The sequence below is a fragment of the Fundulus heteroclitus genome, chromosome 18, assembly GCF_011125445.2.
Source record: "Fundulus heteroclitus isolate FHET01 chromosome 18, MU-UCD_Fhet_4.1, whole genome shotgun sequence".
Lineage (NCBI taxonomy): Eukaryota > Metazoa > Chordata > Actinopteri > Cyprinodontiformes > Fundulidae > Fundulus > Fundulus heteroclitus.
In genome coordinates this window covers 21879162-21903839 of record NC_046378.1, presented here as the reverse complement: position 1 = coordinate 21903839, position 24678 = coordinate 21879162, and the positions used below count along the sequence as shown (strand labels likewise).

Genomic DNA, 24678 nt, shown 5'->3' with positions numbered 1-24678 from the left:
TAGAGTCCACTTTGTTTAAACTAATCTCACTATAAATCCAATTTTTTCTGTGACAGCCTCTAAGATTTGCTTGAAAGTACAAGGGAACAAACAACATCGTGAAGACCAAAGAACACGGCAGACAGGTCAGAGATGCTAAGACAAGACTGTTTACCAAAAACGAAGTTGCTCCTTTCCTGCAAAGAGAGCATTAATCAGAGAAGGAGCCGAGAGGCAAATGGTAACTCTGGAGAAGCTGCAGAGACCCACAGCTAAGGTGAATAAATCTGCAGGGAGGAAATCTTTTAGTTATGCGCTTAGTTATGCTCTTGATTATGCTGGTCTTTATGGAACGGTGGTTAGAGAAAGCCAGTATTGAAAGAAAGTCAGAGAAATCCCATTTCCAGTGTGCCACAAATCCCATAGGATACACAAGAAATAATGTGGAAGAAGATGCTCTGCATGGGGCTAAAATAGTAGCTTTAACATTTGCAAATGTGTGTGGAGAGTTGTGTGTCTGTATCTCGATTTGTGCGTGTGCAGTGGGATTTGTAAATGTGTGAGAAGATTTGAGTGTCTGTACAACAATCTGCAAATGTGTAAAACTACTTGTGTGTAATCCGTTTTGCAAATGTGTAAAAAATCCACAAATCTGTATTCAGATCTGCAAATGTGTACAGAGATTTGCAAATGTGTAAAAAATCCACAAATCTGTATTCAGATCTGCAAATGTGTACAGAGATTTGCAAATGTGTAAAAAAAATCCACAAATCTGTATTCAGATCTGCAAATGTGTACTGAGATTCGCAAATGTGTAAAAAATCCACAAATCTGTATTCAGATCTGCAAATGTGTACTGAGATTCGCAAATGTGTAGATCAATCTGTAAGCACACACAGAGACACTTGTGTCTGAAGTGTTTTTGCTTCAAGACCCAGAAATACAGACAAATCATTGGTTACAAGTCAAGCGGTTTTTCGGTTGGCTCTCTTTACACACGTGATTTTTGCTACTGTTCTGCCGCGTGAGATGCACAAATGCGTGGAAGGATTTGTATGCGTATCTTTTCGATTTGTGTCCCCTTGCGCAGACTCACAGGCTCAAAGGCTCACATACTGCCCTGAGCGCAGGCTCACAGGCACACAGGCTGCCTCTTCCGGCTGTGGGAGGTCACGTGACTTTCAAGGATTTTACCAAAGCGTTTTGCTTCCAGACGGCTGATAAGGCAACTTGTTATAACTATATAACTTTCTCCCTTTAACGGCAAAGGTTTCTTGTTTTAATGAGAGACTTATCTTGCTAAAACCAGATAATTGTCTCATCATAACAACGCAACATACCCCGGCATCAGCTCGCGGGATATTTGAGTGTCATGGAGAAGAGGAGAGACGGAGGGGCGCCTTTTATTTCTTTTTAAAAAGTCGTCATTTGTCGGAGGAATGTATTTCTGCACTGAGGAGTGACAAGGTAAGTCGTGCATATACAGCAAGTCCTCTACTTGAAATTTTACCAATTCGGCACTTATTTATATTTAACAACTATGCTATGGAAACACAAGTTGCAGCCCTGTAGTATAGTCTCTGGCTCTGTTTACACGGTGAAAACAGGTTTGCGTTGCCTTTGTACTCTCCATTTACACACTACAAGGTTTAACTGTTGCTTAGGGGGGCTTTCAGCTATAGCTGTGGGTTTATTTACAACAGTTTGCAGCCGAAACAGTCCTCCGCGGTGCCAGCCGCTGTTTTCTTCTTCTGGGCAATTTGACCCGGAGCTTCAAAAATCACAGCGCTACTAGTGGTGCGTCATGGGAATTACACCGTTTAAGTACTCTGTAAACAGGGCCTGTGACTGCAAAAGTACCTATGCCTTTATGTATTTGAATTAAATGTAATTAAAATAAATTTTAATTCGACACTCGTAAAGCTAATTAAAAGTATGTGTATTCTACACAATAAAAGTGAGGCTAGATAAAGCTACATTTATCCATATTTTATTGTGTCAAAACAAAGTGATGAATACAGAGCTTTCTAATGTGACTATTCACAAGCCAGTAAAGGACAGCTATTTATATCAGATCCATTAATAAACCCAGTCAACTACTGCTTTATGGTTTAATAAGGAGAAAAGCAAAAACTGATAATCGATTATTATTGCTGCAAATTTAAAAGTTAATATCAGAATTTATCAATAAAAGCACCTGGCAGCAAGGCACAACTGTTCTCAGTTTATTAGTTGTTGCATTTGTTTTTTCTGATGTCTTTTTAAACTTACTCAGAAAAGAAAACAAATCTTAATCAACAACATTGTTGCATTGCAGTCTAGGTTTGAGCAATTAAACATTGATCCAGTCTAACCTTTAATCACAATTTTAAACAGTAGCTATTCTCCTTCTGATGGGAATTCTGTAAAAGTACTTTTTAAAATTCCCATAAACAAAAACATTAAGGAGGACCAGGATTAAGATAGCTACATTAAAAATACAGCCAGAAAATCATGAATGTTCTCTTTTGCATCTTAGAATGCCTGTGCATTTGATCTGACACAAAATTTAAATACTTGAAAACTTTGAATTTGGAATATTTAGCTTCTCACATTTAGTGAGAAGTAAATTAATTGTTATTTTTACCTTTTGTTTAAAATAAAAAACTTGAAAGAACGATAACAAAATCTCTGCTGTGTTTACAGGTTGGCATCTCTAAAGCTGAATACATGGATGGTGCTGTCCAAAAGTTACTGCTGGATATTTTCTTCCAGCAGTAACAGAGGGGGTACCACAGCCAGAATTCATATCAACATGGAGACAGAGAATGGTACAATGAAAGACATTCAAAGATTTTTGCGTCTTGATGACAGCTATCCTGAAAACTACTTCATTGTGGGATCCAGCACCCACAGCCAGCACATCAACAGCTGGTGGGATTTCTTAAGGAAACGTTGTGCACAGTACTGGATGAACCTTTTTCAAAAACTGAAGAATACAGATTACTTTACTGGTGACTTCTTGGATAAGCAGCCAATTCTGCTCACCTGTTTAAATATCACTGAGGTGTGTTTGAATGTAAAAGATAAATACTATATGATATATGCTTTTATATATGGAGTATGTACTTTAAGAACTTGTTTATTTTCTTGTCTTTCAGGAAGAACTCTTAAAGTGGTTCACTTATGGAACATAATTCGTAAGATTAGAGATACTATTGCTCCAAGTTGCCGGTCCTACATGATGTATACCCTTCCACGGCTTTTTGGTGAACAAGACAATCTCAAACAGGTTTCTGAGCAAGCGGCGGAAACTTGCACAGTCCAACGTCTACAGAGGACCGTTCACACGTAATGAGACAGTTCGAAGGATCATACCTTCTGATGACAGAGAACTTTCTTCATGCACCGTCCACACATGATGAAACAATTGAGTTATGCTTATTTTTAAGAGCTTATATACACACAAACCTGTGACACGTGTGATATTTTCTTGTAAAAAAAAAGAGTTTGTGGAGCAAATGACCTTGTGAGCCTGTTCAGAATGAACCTGTCACTTTCCCACACAGTCAGAAATAGGCAGCTGCAGACCCCACAACCCATAAAGGACAGGCAGTCAAAGAAATACAGATGGAGGGGGAAAAAAACAGACCTCTGTTTTCTTCGATTCCCATGTACTTAAAGGTTTCATCATGACGTACATAACTTTTTGAATTTTGCTGCTAGGTTTTATATTTTCTGTGATTCTTGTTGTGTTTGACAGTAAATATATGCTGCTACATATATTAGGACAATAACAAGAAATCTAACTTCACATTTGCCTTGTGATCTATCATGCAGGACACAAAATGTTTAAATGACATGTTCTGTAAACCCCTCCACTGCTCCTCATATTCAAGACATACTTTTTATATTTATAACAGCAAGACTTATAGTTCTCTGTTACTGAACACTGAGACCCAAGTTATGTACTGTTTGACAATGACGATATGGTCGAATGATATATGAAAACCTTTAATGAATCTTTGGTAAAAACCCATTACAAAATGAAGTGTTATGGTTTGTGATCAAACCAACTCATTCTTTCCTTAGAAACATAACATTATACTGCAATGTTACATCAACTCACAGAAGAACATACATTAAAAGTACCTTTAACAAGTGCTCTGAAAGATCCTTTTGAAAGGAAGTTCTCTACCTCCAGAAGATGACCAAACTAGAACATAATCTATGAGTATTAAAAAGATGAATACATGGATCTCAAAATTGAACATGAGAAAATCCTTTTACATACAACAGACAAAAGTCTTTGTTAGAATTCTGGGCACTATTGCGCTCAAAGCATTTATCAATTTTACAATCAACTTTGCAGAATATAAAAAACATAATGCCCTATGGAAAGAAAAGGAAAATAAGTACAGTTTAAACACATGCTTCAGAATTTTTACCTTAAAGAAGCTTCATAGCAACAGCAATAATTTGACTTCAAAACTTGTATTTCACAATGTTGGAGTAATCATTTTAATCAGTATTTTTGCTCTATATCTTTGTCAGCAAAAAGAAAAGCTAACTGACTCTATTGTGGCTCACTTCCATATGTTCCTGAAAACATGACCATTTTGAGTCAAATGGTAAACTTTCTTTTGAAATATATTACATAGTGGTATTACCTGAAACCAAAAACATTTTAGATCAAATTGGACTTTTTCCATGAAGATTTCCATGAAAAGAGTTTTTCAAGCAATGTCTGTCGAAGGACACCTCTTTCACCTTTTCCTTGGTACTCGGAGCAAAATCTCTGGGCATTCTGTCAGCATAGGTGGGAATATAGATGGCCAAGCTCTCATCATCCATGCTTGCTATAGCTGATATGTCTACAAGCACAATGAAATTATGGTTAATATAAAAAAGAAATAAACTAAAAAGACTCTTTTAAGCACATGATTATTAATCTTTACAGCAGAATTTATGATTATATGCATGACATGTTTTAAAAAAAAATTAAGCTGCTTATCCGTATGTATGTCAGCCTATCTCATTAACATCCATGAAGAACTTTTGCAGTCACAGGCCCTGTTTACAGAGTACTTAAACGGTGTAATTCCCATGACGCACCACTAGTAGCGCTGTGATTTTTGAAGCTCCGGGTCAAATTGCCCAGAAGAAGAAAACAGCGGCTGGCACCGCGGAGGACTGTTTCGGCTGCAAACTGTTGTAAATAAACCCACAGCTATAGCTGAAAGCCCCCCTAAGCAACAGTTAAACCTTGTAGTGTGTAAATGGAGAGTACAAAGGCAACGCAAACCTGTTTTCACCGTGTAAACAGAGCCAGAGACTATACTACAGGGCTGCAACTTGTGTTTCCATAGCATAGTTGTTAAATATAAATAAGTGCCGAATTGGTAAAATTTCAAGTAGAGGACTTGCTGTATATGCACGACTTACCTTGTCACTCCTCAGTGCAGAAATACATTCCTCCGACAAATGACGACTTTTTAAAAAGAAATAAAAGGCGCCCCTCCGTCTCTCCTCTTCTCCATGACACTCAAATATCCCGCGAGCTGATGCCGGGGTATGTTGCGTTGTTATGATGAGACAATTATCTGGTTTTAGCAAGATAAGTCTCTCATTAAAACAAGAAACCTTTGCCGTTAAAGGGAGAAAGTTATATAGTTATAACAAGTTGCCTTATCAGCCGTCTGGAAGCAAAACGCTTTGGTAAAATCCTTGAAAGTCACGTGACCTCCCACAGCCGGAAGAGGCAGCCTGTGTGCCTGTGAGCCTGCGCTCAGGGCAGTATGTGAGCCTTTGAGCCTGTGAGTCTGCGCAAGGGGACACAAATCGAAAAGATACGCATACAAATCCTTCCACGCATTTGTGCATCTCACGCGGCAGAACAGTAGCAAAAATCACGTGTGTAAAGAGAGCCAACCGAAAAACCGCTTGACTTGTAACCAATGATTTGTCTGTATTTCTGGGTCTTGAAGCAAAAACACTTCAGACACAAGTGTCTCTGTGTGTGCTTACAGATTGATCTACACATTTGCGAATCTCAGTACACATTTGCAGATCTGAATACAGATTTGTGGATTTTTTACACATTTGCGAATCTCAGTACACATTTGCAGATCTGAATACAGATTTGTGGATTTTTTTACACATTTGCAAATCTCTGTACACATTTGCAGATCTGAATACAGATTTGTGGATTTTTTACACATTTGCAAATCTCTGTACACATTTGCAGATCTGAATACAGATTTGTGGATTTTTTACACATTTGCAAAACGGATTACACACAAGTAGTTTTACACATTTGCAGATTGTTGTACAGACACTCAAATCTTCTCACACATTTACAAATCCCACTGCACACGCACAAATCGAGATACAGACACACAACTCTCCACACACATTTGCAAATGTTAAAGCTACTATTTTAGCCCCATACTCTGCAAAGATGAGACAAAATTTGTATTTTTAGAGAGTGGTAGAAAACTACGTTGGACTTAATCCGGAACACATTATATCCATAAGTGAAACAGGGTGGTAGCAGCATTATGCTATTGGAAGGCTTTTCTTTAGGAAGGTGTTACAAACAAATTATGGGATTTGCTCACCCCCCTCCTCCAAAAAAGAAAAAATCCAAAGGGCCTTAACTCACTTAAATATTCTTGCAACTGAAACATCATCTTAGTTTGTAGCCTTTTGTATCGTTAACAGCTAAGTGTGCGAGTTTTTACTGTGTAATAAATCATATACGGAAACTGAACTATAAAATAAAGTCTATAAAGTCTCTTTGAAACTCTCTCCCAGAACTTCTAGTAAGCATTTTGTGATCTGACTTTCCATTGTACAGCTGGAAATACGTTTTATCAGAAAGACAGTCTTACTCATATTTCAATGAGGCTTCTTGATAATCATGTTAACAATGTACAAGGAAGCTGGTCAGACTTAGAAAGATGGATTGATCTAAATGAAAGGCAATCCTGGAAGGAAACTTGTTAAGGTCCGCAAACCACTTAAGACTAGGGTGCAGCTTCACCTTAAACATACAGCCAAAGCAACAATGTAATGTTCAAGGGGGTTAAATACTTTTACATAAAGAGAAATAACAGACAACAGCTTGTACAGTGCTGTAAATGCAGCTGGCTCAGTTTGGTATATTTGTTCTGACTTAGTTTGCAGGAAGTGTGTGTATGCATGTTCTTGTTCTGGCACCTGAGCGAAAACATTTTTTTTTTACAAATTTTACTAGTAAAGTGAGGACTTGGATGTAAAGTGAGAACCTATTTTTGAAACTCACTTTTTTTTTCTGGGCAAGAGCTTAGGTTTTGTACTAAGGTACCAATTAGGTTTAGGGTAGGGTTAGATATATACTGATAAAGGTTAGGATCAGGGTTAGGCCATAGAAAGGCTTGAAAAGAATGGAAGTCTATGGAATTCAAGGCACGGTCCTCAGTTTATATTTTAAACAAGAGTCTGTGTGTGTGTGTGTGTGTGTGTGTGTGTGTGTGTGTGTGTGTGTGTGTGTGTGTGTGTGATAGAGAAAGAGATAGAGAGAGAGCACGCGTGAGTGCATGTGTGGGTGTGTGCGATCTTCATGCCAGCCGAGTCTTGTTTGGACCAAACTAAAACAAGACAAGCTCCTGTAAAAAAAAACAAAGCAAAAAAAACTCTGCCAGGAGGATGACAAAAATACAAAACATTTTCAGGTTTCATTACATCTTGAATTACATCAAACAAGATGAGCCAACACAGGCCTGGTTCATTATTTTTGTATTATGGATACCTGCACATTGTCTGGGTTCCTACTGGATTACATACGCCTTGCCTCTGTGTTGTTAATTGCCACTGTACCATTACATTGGGGGATATGCTACCACCTGAATGTTTGTGTAGAGTATTTTCACACAGATTAACTATGCTTTAAATTCTTAAGTTAGATGACGGATTTAAAAAAAAAATGATTTTATTCATTCATTATTGCTGGATATCATATGTGTTTGCCTTCTCTTTGCACAAAATATTTACCAAGCTTAATGTTTCTGTGTATAATTTTGGGTCTAACGTGTACTGAATAATTACTATTAGTGCCATCAACTATGAATACATTACTTGTTTTGTTTTTCCACTGAAGGTAACCATGGTTTAGTTTTTTTTTTTTTTTTGTAGGTAGCGATCAATTGCCATTACCTTTTCAATTGCCATTACCTTTTCAAACATTGTTTCTTATTCTTTCCTGCAGAAAGTAACCCTGGCTCTGCTTCTGTGTTATATCATCTCTCTGTCCAAGAGAAACCCATTACCACCATTGAATCTAGGATCAGTGATTTTTCTGAAAGTTTCCTCAATCCCCGTTTTGAATAACTGCGCGTGCACAAGACCGTCTCACCTGCTCTGCCACTCTTCAGAGGGATCGTGTGAAAAAAAAAATCTCTCAAATCCTCTCTGGTCTTATTTTTTCCACAGGAAGCCTTCCTCTTCTTCTCATAAACATGAACGCAGTTTGCTTCTTGTGACTCTCAGCCATGTTCAAAGTCTACGGAGAGAGCAGCAGAGCTACAATGAACGGCTTACCACTAAGCTAACAGCTAACCAAGCCACTAAGCTAACCGGATATATAAACACTAGAAGTGCGCATGTGCAGCCAGCAAGCGCAAACTATGAAGGGACGAGTACACACCGGCGTTACATGAGCGTTTCAGAATAATTAGCATGTGGGACAACCAATAGATAAGGCGATTCCCCGGAACTTGAGGGACTGAGGAGGTGAGAGCAGGAACAAAACTCTGTCAAATCCCTGCTCTTTGGTGCTCACACAGAGATAGATTTTTTTAACTTCCTTTTTGTGAATACATAAAGTATTTTCTTCCTTTTTCTTCCTTACAGCAAGCAATTAAAGGTGCATAGCCACGTTATTTGACTTTTTTTATTTATATGTCAGTAGCTCACTCTGGTTGCACACAACATTTTTATTAAAGATTATCACGTCCTGCTGGCGCATTAGTTATTATTTTGGCGTTTTACGCTTTGTTTTTGCTCAATTTGTTAGTAAATAAAGCCTTTGGTGTTTATTTTTAATAACAGAGGAAGTATAACATTGTGCATAAGCAGCAGGGGTTAAAACAAGGAAGTGGCTATTAGCATCTCCCAGTGAAACAATGCAGAATTGTCCAAGATCCAGTGAAAACAATGCAAAGCAATATATGATTCCAAGACGGAAAAGACTGGAATGTCACTACAATACATTATGACCATTGGTGTTCACTGAAGCGGAAGCTAAACCTGCCAATTGCTCAGATATGACCACAGAGTTGATTGACATGAGTAATTGTTCTGCTATGAGGCTTTTATAGTTATTATAGATTGGTGTAATCAATTAATAACGTTTGGTCTTCGATCACAAGGAGCTGCTGCTTTATTGCAAGGCATTGCAGAGGGTCAGACACGGCATTATTTACAAGTGATTTATTATTTAGGCAAACTGGCATTATGATAGTTCAGCGATACTGCCATTAGATGATGCCACATCTCTTTATATTTGGTCATTGTGCCCGGTGCTGGGGCTATTTTTCATCTACAAAAAGGACCATCAAAACATTATCAGGATGGAGTCTTGGTGTATACAACTTTATTTTATCATGCTCAAACAGTTTGTGGTCTTTTTTATAAGCATATAACGTGGCTATATAACTTTAAGCCTTATCGCTTCTGTCTATAAAAGTTGATTTCTTTGTTGGATGGAGTCATTGACAGAGCTGAGAAATTTGTCAATTTTCATATTCCTGACATCTTTTACACATTTTGAGATTTACTTTTATAGCAGTCTTTTTGGATTGGCACATAGTTTTGCAATCTTGTACTTTTGGTAAAAGCACGTTTGTCGAAAGCCTGTTATATTAACCCTAACACCAAACTAATGTAATAACATTAAGCTGTATATGAAGAGTTAAGTATGGACAACTGCAGAAAATACAAATGCACTGTTTAACTTGTAAATGTTCCCTTTGCAAAATTGGTGACACATAGCTTTATCTATGCTGAATGTCATTTCCATCTTTTAAAAACTGCTTTGCCTCGCTGAAAGTAAAAACAATAACAAAGAATTGGGAAAAGAAAACATGACTTTCCAGGACTTTACATGCAAGAATGAAAATAAATGCTTTGGAATTAAATTGTTTAGCAATTTCCATTCTTTTATTATTCCCACACTTGATGCATACAAGCTGAAACATGAGGAGAACAAACAACAGACAAAGGGCTGGAGAAGTTTAGTAATTGTGTTGCCTAACGAAGAAACTCAACAATGACATAAACCTGACAAACACACAACCATAAGTAAAACACAATGCCTCAGTTAACATGATTGCTGAGAAACCTACTCCAATTCTCCACAGATCAATCAATATTCATCATGGATCATTACAAATACTCTGCTTCTAATTAGGAACAAAAGACTCAGTATATTTTGTAACCCTGGCCTGGGCCCGCTGATACCACAACCCCACTGAGATTTATGAGTAAGAAAGTAATAAATGATGTGGAGACTCTTCCTGAAAATGACCCTTTCACGTCAGTAAATCCCTTACCCTCCAGCTCTCATTGTTCATGTTCACAGCCGTTCGCCCATGATTCACGTGACAGATTTCATAGGGAATGGATAGAAGCCCAGTTTGCTCTGATACTCACATAAAAGAGGAAATGATGCACACCAGACCAAGGGTTTCCATCATATGATGAGATGGATTCAACACATGTTCTGTCAGGTTTTGAATCCACTTGAAAGTAACTGTGTGATTGGTGGTAACTGTATCTAACAAGCAAAAAGATCTAAAAGGCAAAGTGCCGTGCAAACACCATTCGTTCTGCCTGGGATTTTGGGTGTACCCTATTAGGGATAGATCAAAGAAATCAATAAATTGTAGGAGCAAAGATTCTCATGTTCGCGGCATGCCTTAACGCTGTGATTCAAAGCAGATCTTGGCAGCTCATATGTTCAGGCCAAGGATTGGAAAAAGTACTTTTATTTTTTTCACTCCTCTCATTTTACTTGTCCAAAGTAATGTTAGAATACAGTGAGGCCAATATATTTTGTGGTCTGTAATGTTAATTCTTTTAGTTCTTCAGTGTCTGCCAAAGTCAAATGGAATATAAAGACAGCCATGAACTTACTTTTCTTCATATGTCTTGTTACAGTAGAGCAGCAGTTTGTCAAATGCCATCCTTCTTCCATCTTTTTAAAACTCTGTTCAATGAAACATTTGAACTTCAGGTCTATAAATATATCCATAATCCTCCTTTTGTCATTACTCAGCCTGTTTTCCCATATGTATGTTACCTTGAAAATGTTTTAGGCCTTTCTTCAAAGGTTTTCATTTTGCTTTCAAGGAGTCAGAAGTTCTCATAATCTTTTTGAAATGATCTAATTACAAGTTGCCCAGACTCTCTGAATGTGTTTCAAAGTTTTACTCTGGATTTTGTTTTTTCAGCTAATCTTGGTAGAAACTATTTTATTTCCTCAGAAACTGAACTCTGCCTATTTTTTTTATTAAAAACACCCTGTCACAAGCACAATCTGATTCCATTTGTTTATTTATTTTAATTAAATCTATGTAAATGATCAAAGATTAAGCAGTTTGACAGAAAACAGCATTTTAGCACCAACAAGGTGATTACCAAAGAAAATTTGGCTGAAAACAGGGTTCCTGCACATTTCCAAGTCAAACTTCCACACTTGTTATGACTGTAAAAAACTCTCAGTTAAGTTTTGAGCCATTGCTCTTGAATGAAGGTCATTGTAAATTTTAGATATTCCAACTGCAGTCAGAATTTAAGTATGGAACCATAAAAAACACAGATCGAAGGATTAAAGGGTGGTCGAATGGATCACTTGTAAGACTCCTATAAAGAAAAAACAGCATAAAAAGCCCACTGGTTACATCAACTTGTTTCTAGAGTTTTCAGATATCTATAATGTTCATGATTGAAGAGGAAAAAAACTCTGGAAGTACAAACTTTTACTATTTTTTTTCATACATACCTAAACCTCAAAAATAGTAATTCAGATTACATAACTTTAAGGGAGTTTCCTGGACTTTTTAGGCAGTGTAGTAACCCTGCCAAAATTAAAAAATGATGACTGAAGAATGATGCGTTTCTCTTTGATAGAGTTTTTCCTATTCTTGTTTTTTTTCTAGACATGACTTTCAGCTACAGTTTTTCCAGCCATAGACACTTTAGTCAGGTACTTCTCGTGTTCTTCCCTTTCCTCTTGTTTCAACACGTGCTTAAAAATATTCTGACATTGTCAGGTACAAAACTGGACAAAAAAAATAGTTCAAAAGTAGGAAAAATGTCAAAAGAGCAACTTTAGAAGACCCTGTCAGTGATATATGAACAAACAAGGGCTGAATCGACTTTTGCACATTTCTATGTACACCAATATTTATCCAATCCTTACCAACTATAGATCGATTAGTTCACAATTCATTCTCTACTTTTATTATATAGTAACTTAAAGGAGCATACCACAAGTTCCAGAGCTTTTTCAGACCTCTGACCCCTCTTGCGACAAATTGAAATGATACCAGTGTTCTGCACATACATGGGAAAAGTTGAAAATGATCTGCGACAGCACAGGTCTTTTGTTTAGAGGCGTAATGTTTTCTGAGTTATAAATATTGAAAAAAGCCAGCCTTCTCTCACTAATGCGTCAATAGTGGCGACTCAACAAAGTAGCTAGGTGAACAAAAGCGCCCAGTACGTCACACCCACGCGCACGGCCAAAGAATTCGGCCAAATCATTCTCTCATGAACTGACTAATGGAGCCTATAGAGGCAACTGTGGTAAACAGAGGATAACTCATTTTACACGTTGGACATTTGTAAGGGCATGTATGGGAAATAAATTAAATAATATTCAACTTCAAAACTTGTGCAATGCACCTTTAATTCATCTGAACTGCAGCTTTGGCCACAAGACAAACACCACAGCCTTTTACATGTACAAAATTAAAATGTTTGCCATATAACAAGCCTTTCATGCATCATTATAGGAGCTTGTGTAAATTTACTAAGTGTCATGATCTGTTTTCCTCATTTGGTGTGCTCACAAACAGACCTACTGGTTTGGGGATCAAGTGCGTGCATGGTAATGTTTGTTTTGAGATTCTGTGTCTACTGCTTATTTAAAAGTGCCACCTTGGTTTGTTTTATGGGCACAGAATATGTAAACACCCTGTGTGGCATCCTCATTGGAGAAGCCTCAAGTAGTTACAAGTAAATTAGAATCATGCTTTCCAGACAGGGAGAAACAAATAGTTTCACAGGCCAACATAAATTATTCTAACCCTCAATAGGTTTTGAAATGTTGAGATGTTTTGCGTTATTCACTCCACTTATGGCAGAACAAATCGAAACGGCAGTTTTTATTTCATGGCTTTTGCTTGTGAGCAGTCATAATCTGTCCAAACAATTAGGAGTGGAAACATGAGGAGAAGAGAGCATGGCTGCCTGCTGAGCTCACGCACAGAGCAAAGTGTGAATCAAACACGGTAAACACACTGAAAAAACAAAGCAAAGAATCCCGAAGCCCAGACGCTGAAGGATTTACATCCTAATTCAAAAAAGACCGCAGAGAAATAACAGCAATTCAACTTTCATCAAGGAATAGAGCAAAACAAACAAGAATAAGCTGCTTCAACTGAATTTATATTCAATCTTGTGCACTGTGTCTTTTCTAAGCTGAAATGTTGGGGGAAAAAAAGCATGATGAAACGTAAACCATCTGAGGTACCAGTAATTTCGAACCTCTTAATAAAACCTTGGAGACACTGCCAAACCACATCCTGAAAAATGAGCCGAACTGCTTAACATTTCTTGTCTTTCACTGTAAACACTGACTTTGGAGGGCATTAAACATTGCCCATTAAAATTGTTCAAGTTTTAGTCAAACATGTTGGAAAATGTAATATTCCATTAAGGTTAAATTCTAATAGTATATCCTGTGTTTCGATTAGAATTTCCTTGAAGACATTGGTTTAACCAGCTTTAACTAGTTTAGCCATTTCGCTAATGCTAAGGTCAAACTTGTTAGCAAGCTGTGCTATGTAACCCGGAGGCAACCGTTATCAATAACCAGCATATTCCAGTTGTGGGTGAGTGGGTAAACATTTACAAATCACCACAATTCAGTTCTTTTTATTCCTCCTATGGTTAGGCCCAAAACCCCTGTTTCTCTTGTTCCTCCTTGTGCCCTTGGTGTTTCTCGAGCTTGACATGCTCCTTCTTCTTGATGTTGCTCTCTCTTGGGATTGCTATAAACTAGTGCATACTCTGAAAGACTCTAAAATTGTGTTCACTCTGCCAGTGCTGCTAGAACAAGGACAACGTTCTTTCCAGCCAAGGCATTTCATTCTTCACAAGAACCCAAATGCAGAACTCCTTAGAAGTCTTTTCAAGTCTGTCCTACTGCAACACACCCACATGACAATTTTTAAGGTTTTTCCCAGAATATGTATCAATAAAGATCTGCAAGAACTCCCAAACAATGGATGTCAGAACAAAAATAAAACAATACATAATGCAATCAACCCCCATGGCCTGTATGCACACCCACCACACAAGCTTACATTGCTGAAGAGAAAGCATGTTTAAAGTTTGCTGGAAGACGTGTAACCTGTGAAATATGGTCAGAATTCATTTAGATGCCCTAATATACACTGTATCAAGGAGGTTAAAATGCACTGTACAGAACTCCAAACACCAAACCAAAGGCAACGTTTGAAGGCTGGAACACCAAGGTTTCACTGTTTGTGTGGAAGAAGCTGCCATCACAAACAAAGGCTTTTTTGCGAAGTACTAAATACATGTTGGTAACTGTGTTCAATTATTTTTTTTTCATGTGTAATTCCATTTTCAAACTAATTATTTAATTTAGGGAAGGTTAAATTAATTTTCATTTGTGGATTGGTTGGGTTGTTACCAACTTCTGGTGGAAATGTCATGTCAGTTGTGCCTTTAGAAAAATGGTTAATTAGAAAAATGGTGATGTGTTCAGTATTTATTTTACCCACTGTATATATCTGTATAGACCATTGTCATGACTGTCGCTTCCCTGATTCCTCCATTGTTGTCTGTTTATAATTGCTGTGGCCTATACCCCTTGTTCCCTGAACCAACAACTGACCAAAGGGGTACAACTCATAAAGTGTCATAAGACACCAAAAGTGACATCACACATTTGAACACAACAACTTACTCAGATCTAAAACCCACTGAATAAAAATGTGACTTATAATGTGTTTTAAAAATATCTACTGTTGGAGAGCTCATAACGTGCAGAGGCAGCTTATTGCACAGTTTAGGAACCTAAAGGTCCTGGAATATCCTCATGTTTCCCCTTTTGAGAGAACAAACCCTGCCTAACATGGTAGTTCAACAAGATCCGTTGTACTGTGGCTTTCTCCCACGGCTCAAAACACACGACTGTTAAGTAATTAGTCTCTCTAAATTCCCCCTAGGTATAAGTGAGGGCACATGGTTGTCGGTCCTGTTTCTCTCTATTGTCTGCATGTTACAGACTGGCATATGTCACAATCTAGCAACCTGTTCAGAGAGAATGGAATTTTGTAAAAAAAAGAAAAAAGAAAAAAAGTATTTGTGTCATAAAAACACGTATGTGTGATAAGCTAAATTTTTTTTGTACTGTTCACTGTATAATGTGTGTGACTGCAATGTATTTTACTGCTGTGTGTTTGTGTTACATTAGTTCTAGGAATGTTCATTCTGACCATATATATATATATATATATATATATATATATATATATATATATATATATATATATATATATATATATAAAACCAGTTACTTGAAGGCCGGACTGCTATAATTCTTTATTATCATGAAGTCCACAAGATACAGTTCGAAGCCTTCAGCTGATCGAAACTGCTGCTGCAAGAGATCTCATGAAAATCAACAGGAGAGCATATTTCTCCAATTTTAGCTTCCCTTCATTGGCTTCCTGTTAAATCAAGAAAGGAATTAAAAAATTCTCCTTCTCACATATAAAGCCTTTAATAATCAAGCTCCTTCATTTATCAGCGATCCGATTACCCCATATGTTCCTAACAGAGCACTTTGCTCTCAGACCACAGGTCTACTGGTGGTTCCTAGAGTCTATAAAAATAGAACAGGAGGCAGATCCTTTATGCTCAATATGAGGGATTTCTGCAAAGCCATAAACAACGCAGACGACATGTCCACTGTGGCTGTACGCTCCTTCAGGAGGAGTGAATGCTGAAAATATGATTTAAGTGCAGGCAATTTCTTCAGATAGCAGGTTAGGATTTTTTTTAAAATACATTCAAATAACCTGGGATTTCTGAAATTTGTTATAAACTAAATAGAGAGGAGGCAAAAATATTTCCAGGTTGTACAATTGTATCCTGTGGTGTAAGAAGGACAGCACTGTTTATGTTAAAGACACGTGTGAAAAGGAAGGTAATCTGACAATTCACAGAGGGAAGTTGGGTCCACATCTGAACGATACAATGGATGACGACAAGATCAAAGGTTTGCCGTGAATTTTGTTGGAAAAACGTAATAAGATTTTTCACAACCCCTGTCCAGAAAAGGTACCAGGGAAATGGGGGTACTTGTTGCCGATGTGGGGGAAATGATGCCAACCATTTCCATATTTTTGGGACTGCCAAGCCATACAACAATATTGGTCTCGAATCCATGAACATTTGCAGAATTGGGTCTCGTCTGCTGGTCCTTTAACCTTTGAAAGCATGTTTTTCTGTTACATGCTGTTGGTCAAACTGAAGTTTAATGATCATAAACTTTTAGATATTTTTCTGACCGCAAGTAAAAAGGTCCTCACAAGGAGATAGATGAAACCTGAACCACCAATGACTGAGGACTGGATTAGTGTAGCGAAAGAGATCTATGTACGGAGGAAACTTTTTCTATCACAACGTAGAGGGACACTTTTGACAAAATATGGTCAAAATGGACAGAGTACGTTTAGCCTGTTAGATCCGACTGTTTTTAAAGACTGCTGAAATATATATATTGACATAGTGATTTGAAAAGTGATGTCTATGACTGGATGATGATCCGGCTACCCTGCTGTCCTCACCCAAGTCCTTGCATGTCTGTTGTGTTTTGTTTAGTTTTTGTTTAAAGTGTAAAGAAAGGGAACAAAAGCAAAAGTAATGTCATACAAGTAAGCTATTGAAATATAACTTGCTTTCTTAATGAAAGGTTAAATATGAAGAAAAAAAAAAGAATGCCGCTTGTCAAGACTTGATGCAATCTGCTGGGTTTCCTCAGGAAACTTTTTGACCAATCTGTCTGGATGGTTTCATTGAATTTGTCTTTGTAAAGTACCTTGAGGGGACATTAGTTGTGAATTGGCGCTATATAAATAAACTGAATTGAAGTGAACATATTTCATCACCATTATAACCCTCTGAACATCATCTCCGACACACGTTGTACAGTGGGAGGGGCTTTGTATCGATCCGAAAGCGACTGGGAGGCGCGCCGCTGCTCAAACTTGGAGGAGGAAATGCTTTAACCCGATCAGTCGCGTCCAGCGTCCGGAAAGGCAGCGCGGATCCGCCGACAGCGCTACTTTTAAACTCCGTGTCTAAGTATCATTTTTCTCAGAGGGTTAAAAAAGGAACAGCTAATGCTGGAAAAAAAATGAGACAGCTGAGGAGAGGAAAAACTGCAACTTCTTCATAGTTTTGTTTTTGTTTCATGTATTGCGGCTTCAGTGAGTGGTAAGTAATATTGTAAGTGCTGTATGAATCACATGTTTATACTATTATAAAATGATCACAGAAAGTACACTTTTGTCGTTGATCTTAATAGGATGTCAGTTTGTTATGATGCTTTATATTTAGGCTATTTATATATATTTATATAGGATTTCCGAAACTGAAAAGTAATTTTATTTGTTCCGCAGAAACGGGCAGAAAGGAGGGGGGATGAAGCTGTGAGGGTTTCATAGCATCATGGCCTTTCTTCTATGCATCCTCGCTGTGTGCCGTGCCAAGTGATTGTCTCCAGAAAACGGGAATTTTCACTCGTCCGGAAATCTGGATACTTTCCATAAAATCATCCCATGATAGAAAACACCCCCTCCGACAAAACATGAACAACATATCATGCCAGAACAGCACGTCCATTATGGGCGACTCTGTCAAACTGATAACAAGCATCGTCATGTTTTTGGCTGGAGTCGGGGGAAACATGCTGGCTCTCTTCATCCTCGGGGTGCATCAGAAGGAGCACCGCTCCAAGTCCTCGGTATTCTGCATCCTGGTGACGGGCCTGGCCCTCACTGACCTGCTGGGAACCTGCCTCCTCAGCCCACCCGTGTTCGTCTGCTACGCGTATGACATGACGTTAAAAAGCCTGGGGGGTGAAATACTTTGCAACCTGTTCGGCTTTGCCGTGAGCTTCTTCGGGCTGGCACCCACTCTCATCCTGTGCGCAATGGCCCTGGAGCGCTGCTTGGCCATCAGCCACCCGTACTTTTACTCAGTGAACATCCGCCGCAGCTTTGCCAAATTCACCCTTTTCTTTATCTACCTCTTCTCTTTGGCCTTCTGCCTCTTGCCGTACATCGGGTATGGTAAATTCCAGCAGTACTGCCCGGGGACGTGGTGTTTCATTGACATGAAGGCCACCGACGACGCTAACAAACTGGTCATAGCCTTCTCCCTGTCATACTCCTCGCTCATGGCACTGCTGATCTCCATCGTGTTCATCTGCAACGGCTCGGTGATCGTCAGCCTCTGCAAGATGCACCGGAATCACGTGATGCGCCGCGGCTCCGTGGTGTCCATGGCGCGGAAGAAAAGGCTGAGCGTGGCCTGGTTCGGACGCGGGGAAGAGGAGATGGACCACCTGGTGCTGTTGGCGCTTATCACGGTCATCTTTGTAGTTTGCTCCCTGCCTCTAACAGTGAGTATCACTTATCGCCTTCAGCGTTTTTGTGTCTCTTCTAACCAGGGCCGCATTTAGCTGGATGCAGGCCCCTGATCGGTTTCAGCCAGTTTTGGTGCCCACAACCTAACACATCTTTTCGTTGTTTTACAGTTAAGTTTAAAACTTCTTGTGTATTGCAAGTGTTATTTTACTGAACCGTCTTCCACATATTTGCTGCAAATGAAAACTGAAAAGGCAGATTTTCACTTTGCTAACCGGAACATTTTTCGTGACTCCATTCCTTTGTGTGCACTGGGGTCTTAAACTGGACCCTTTATAAAAAGGTACATTTGGAAAAAAAAAAAAACATGCTATATCATGAGAAAGATCAATATTGGTTTTCACCAATCTTAGCAAGCGAAACTCGTATTTGCATAGAGTGAAATATTTCAGCCCTTGATTCCTGTAATTTTGTTGATACTCACATAGAGATAATGTAAACCTAAAACTGAGTACAGTGAACCCCGGTTTTTCGCGGTGGTTACGAAAAGTTCACGGGTTCCAAAAAGAACCCGTGATAGGCGAAATCCGTGATGTAGTAACCTTTATTTATTTATTTTTTTTTTTTACAATTATTGAACTATGAAATACTCCATAATACATTAATACCAAAGAACAAAACCATTTGTTTAACAAATAAAAGCCCTGTATGAACGTATTTTTATTTGTAACTACTGTAATGTAAACTAATAATTTTAATCATTAATTCGAACTGAAGGCTTCAATTTGCGGAGATCAGCACCGCCCCACCGCGACCTGAGTCATGTATTTCACTGCTCTTCTGACTGAGCCGCTGCATCCCGACTCCGCTATGTAGAGTTTTTTTTCTTCTAAAGCCCGCGTTTTGTTTTCGACAGAAGAACATAGTTATTGGTAGTTGTTGTCGCTCTTTTTTCTTCTGGGCAAAAAGATTCTTATAAACCGACATGCCGCCATCGATTATGTTTGAGAACTGTAATGAACGGCTCATCAATGCAAATCCGTGAACTAGCGAGACCGTGAAAGGTGAACCACGGTATAGTGAGGGTTCACTGTATATCCGAAAATTAGAATATTGTAAAAAAAAAAAAAAAAAAAAAAAAAAAATTCCATATTGGAAACTCAGTGTCACAACCTAATCAGATAAATAACACCAAACATCTGCAAAAGGTTTATGTGCCTCAAAATCAGTGGTTTCATACTCAAAGGCTAGAGGGCTGCTGTCCTGCAGAATTTAGATGTGTCCCTTGCCTTACATACTTGAATCAAATGGCTAAAGAGCCTCGCTAACATGCAGTCAGCAGGCTTTACAGAGCTCTACTAATGAGTTAATATTATAGTCAGGTGTCTTGAAGCAGAGTTGCTTCTGTTGCTGGACATCAGCCCTCGGGGACTGGAGTTTAAGACCACTGCTATAAATGGTCTCTCAGTTTGGGTCAGTAGGTGACACCATCATGGTGAGAACTGCTGAATCGACAGATAAGTCATATGTCATTCACACCCTCCACTAGGATGACAAATCATTGCCAAAGAAGCTGGTTGCTCACAGAGTGCTGTATCCCAGAATAGTCATAGAAAATTGAGTGGAAGGAAAAGGTGTGGTACAAGAAGGTACACCAACTACAGGGATAACTGCAGTCCTCAGATGACCTTCAAGTGAAATCCGTTGAAGAATTTGGGAGAGCTTCACAGGGGGGAGTGAACTGAGGCTGGAGTCAGCCGCTAGGGAAATCCCACACATGGGCTACAAACATCTTAACGGAGCTGAGGAGAAAAACATGACTGTTACTCATTGATCCAAAGTCCTCTTTTCAGATGAAACCACAGTTTGCATTTAATTTGGAAATGAAGGCGTCTTAGTCTGTCGATGCAGTAGCTGCTCATAGCTGACACGGTCCCAGGATGCAAGAGGTCAGAGAACATGCCAGGAAGCAATAATGTCACTACCTTTTTCCCAACATCTTGCAAGACTGCTCTTATTGATTATCTGAAAAAAAGGGTAAATTGGTTCCGTTTGTGGAGAACGGATCACTTGTCTCTTGGATTACCTCTCAAAATAACATGAGCTGACCAAACAGACAGTGAAGTGCAAGACTTTGCTAATTTTCTTCTGTTTTAGTTGATAGTTTTAATAAAAGTAATATTATTTGTGAGATATGAAACCTAACCCATAAGCATGGTAGTTATATACATTTGTTCAGTTGGAAGGATTTATTATATCTGCTGTATTTTTTAATAACTGAGTTCATTTAATGATCCAGCACTCAACAGCAATCCCTCTAACTCATGTGGTCCTTTGGGAAATTAAAAGCCCATCTCTGGATTGCTGTTGTCACATCTCACTTGCTTGGGGTCAGGGTAGGTCAGAGCTAGGGATGTCACATCTTTTTTCAGAATTTGCTAATTAATTATTTACACGGAGATCCAGCAAATTAAAGCACCTGACAGAGATACTCCATCCTATAGGGATGCACGATATATCGGCATTAACGGTATCAGTCAATGTAAGTAATTTTTTTAACATACCGGTATCGGTTCACTAAGTAAAACTGTCTATATTGATGACCAATCTTTATTTCCATCTAATGTAGTTGGACTTTGGGCCTGTGTTTCTGGGGGGTGGGGTAGGGGGGCATAAATTCACTGCTTTGAATTATTTGTTCGGTCATGTGACAGCGACGGTGATGCGTAGACTCTAGACTATAACCCACATTCAAAAATTCAGTTAGCATACTTTTCAAAGTTTAAGCTTTACAAACTTTACAAACTTTCACAAAATGTGAATGCACACACATCGCTAGATTTTAGTTATCGGACATAACAGCAATATTATTATTGGATATCAATATCGGCCCAAATTCTCATATTGGGGATGCACTATTTGTAATACATCCTTTAATTTTGTAAAATAAAATAGGGTGGCCCTCAAAACTTCTGCTGCTCCAGCACGTCCCTTTCAATGTTCGACCACGGTTCAAATGCTGAGTCATGATAGGTAACTATAACACAACTAGAAAATAGCTTAAAAAAAGGGGGGGGGGGGCACTGTGGCTTGAATAAACCAGAAACCTAAGTTTTTCCGTCAGAAAATGAAACAAACAAGGGGTATTTCCTGTGGTTTTTGCACTTGTAGGCGGTGAAATCTGAGGATATATATTTTCCCTTCTGTCTGCGTTGAATCTGGTTCTGCAATCATCACACTTATGTAAAAAAAAAAAAAAAAAAAAGAAAAAGAAAGAAAAAGAAGCTCAGTGGGCTTGGCAACTGTTTTGGAACGTGTTTGTGGGCATTGTTTAACCTTTCTTAACGGTTGTATTATGTTATTCTAGCTCTGCGTTGGGGCGTGTCTCAGAGCCCAGCACGCATGTGTGAGTTTGTCTTGAGCAGTTGTCTACTTAGCCTCATACTTGTTCCTCTTTTAGAGGAGTGTGTCTAACCTGAAAACCCTGGAGGACTGGTGTGGCCCTACCTCTCCCCGAGGGTAGAAGGTTGCTTTTTTTTTATCTGAATCTAAGGTCAAATCATCGCCATTAACATTAGCTAGATGCACTAAATAATGGGTTTTAAGTATGTGAGAAATGTGGGTTACAAAGCAAAGATTTGTTTGTTTTTTGTATGATTGCCATCTTTTTAGTGATGAAGTAGTTTAGAAAAAGCAGTAAAAAAAAAGGGTTCATGTTCTCATCATTTACTCATTTGCAGTCTGTCTGGATTCTCTGAGGCAACATGATGTCTGACTGTTTGACTCACCTCCGGTTCATGACAGTATTTGACCTCAATCACAGCTGAAAAAACCCAGGGGGAAGAAAACAGCGGTGACTATATTTTCTTCCTATCGGTCTGAGTAGGATTCCAGGAAACCTCAACTTTTGCTATCTGCAAACATACTATATGTGCATTCTGGCGATGCACTGCAGCAGTGAGCTATTGTTTTAGTTTCAAAAGAGGATCACATGTGGAGCTGTCCCTATCAGGATTCATTTGTGCCTGATATTGAATGGGCATGTCCAGCTGGAGTTACGGAGTGATACCTCCTTAATGTTAACGTCAGTATGCTTTAGAACTCAGCGGATCAAAACAACACACTGAACTCCATCAACATCACACTTAACCCCTTATTTTTTCCCCCATTTGTTGCTGCATTCTAAATGTGTTAGATCAAACAATATTTTAATATCCGACAATGATAATCTGGGTGAATTCAAAAAGCAAGTAAAACTATGTAAAGTGTCCTTTTGGCCTAAAGAAGGCTTCTGCCACCCTTGACAACAATAACTACCATAAAATGTTTTTGATAACTGGCAGTAAGTCTTTTACCCGGAGGAACTTTTGGCCCAGTCTTCTTGGCACAATGCTTTTGACTCAGCCACACTGGAGGGTGTTCAAGCCTGAACGGCCTGTTTAAGGTGATGTGAAAGCAACTTGATCAGATTGAACTTTACAGACTTTGCTTCACCATTGCACAACCTTGATTATTATTATTATTATTATTATTTTTGGATTTGTTTTGTTATTTAGCTATTCAAAGGCAGACTTGCTTGTGTGCTCCAGATTTGTGTTCTGCTGTACAACCCAAGTGTTTTTGAGCTTAACTTCATGAACTGGTGGCTGGTCAGTCCCCATCAGGATATTCTGATAGTGAGCAGATTTTATGTTGACATCATATATTGTTGCTGTATTTTCCCATTAACATCATCCACGGATGCTATTTTTTCTCAGTCTCTTTGTTCTCGTTAAATCATGAAGCTTAACTGTGGCGTGTAAGGTTTGCAGAGCTGACCTGCTGGGTTAACTGTCTATACTAGGGCTGAACGATTTTGGAAAATAATCTAATTGCGATTTAATGCGATTTTTTTCCAGTTTAATTTATCATGTCTTTTTAAACATATACAAAAAACAAATCATTTTGTTTCCTCGCTGTGCAGATTAGGTGCTAAAAGACCAGCAGCATCTAAACTCAGAGCAGAAATGATTGCGTTCTGCCTACAATATATTTCAACCAAAATTGCAATTTTGACTTTTCTCTGCGTTAACCACAAGCAACAAAAATGGCGTCTAAATAAAGACGTTTGTAAACAATGACTATTCAAAACAAGAGCTTTTAATGTTTCTATTAATCAGAATATTATTCAAGAGAACAGCTTTTAGTTGATTTGGACATCAATCCTTGTTGAACATAAAGTCCAACCAACAAGCAAGTCTATGTATTAAACTGATTGACCTGTACTTAATGCTATGTATGATTATATAATCTCTAAAACAAGTAATAAAATTAGATTATCTCACTGCTGCAACTGTCTTCCCTTCTATGTGGAGGCAAACCCACTTTAAACATTTTACCAACACCTAATGGACGTGTCTAATTCACTAATTGTTACAGAGCCAAAAATTGCAGACTCTGCGATTTGGAAATTGCGTTTTTTTAAATCGCGATTATATTGAAAATGCGATTAATTGTTCAGCCCTAGTCTATACACTTGTGGAGTCGTTTTTTTTTTTTTTCATGCATTATTAATGGCTCTCGTCATAGTTTGTTGAAGTACCAAAACATTAGAAATGGCGTTTTTATCCTTCAGATCAGAGCATGAGTTGTTGCTTTTTGAGATCTTTTGGCCTACTCCGTGTTGTCAGGTGGGCTCTGTTTGTGTAACTTCTTGACTTCTTACGGGTCTACGAGTAATCAGGTCTGAGTGTAATAGTGCAACAGAATTTTACTTTAAAAAAAAAAC

The 24678-nt window shown here is 38.4% G+C and overlaps 1 protein-coding gene and 1 long non-coding RNA gene across 2 annotated transcripts in view; both read left to right on the top strand.

Annotated features, from left to right (window-relative positions):
- The first annotated feature begins 1404 nt into the window (after window positions 1-1404).
- Window positions 1405-3285, top strand: LOC118566710. The gene is made up of 3 exons (XR_004933241.1): window positions 1405-1446; window positions 2665-3025; window positions 3120-3285. It is a non-coding gene; the product is annotated as an uncharacterized LOC118566710 (long non-coding RNA).
- Window positions 3286-17546: 14261 nt separating this feature from the next.
- The window catches only part of ptgir (prostaglandin I2 receptor), a 42080-nt gene continuing 34948 nt past the window's right edge, over window positions 17547-24678 (top strand). Inside the window, exons 1-2 of the mRNA XM_012877455.3 lie at window positions 17547-17757; window positions 17943-18946. Coding sequence (XP_012732909.2) covers window positions 18131-18946 — 816 coding nt within the window. The 5' untranslated portion in view covers window positions 17547-17757; window positions 17943-18130. The remainder of the gene's footprint in view (window positions 17758-17942; window positions 18947-24678) is intronic.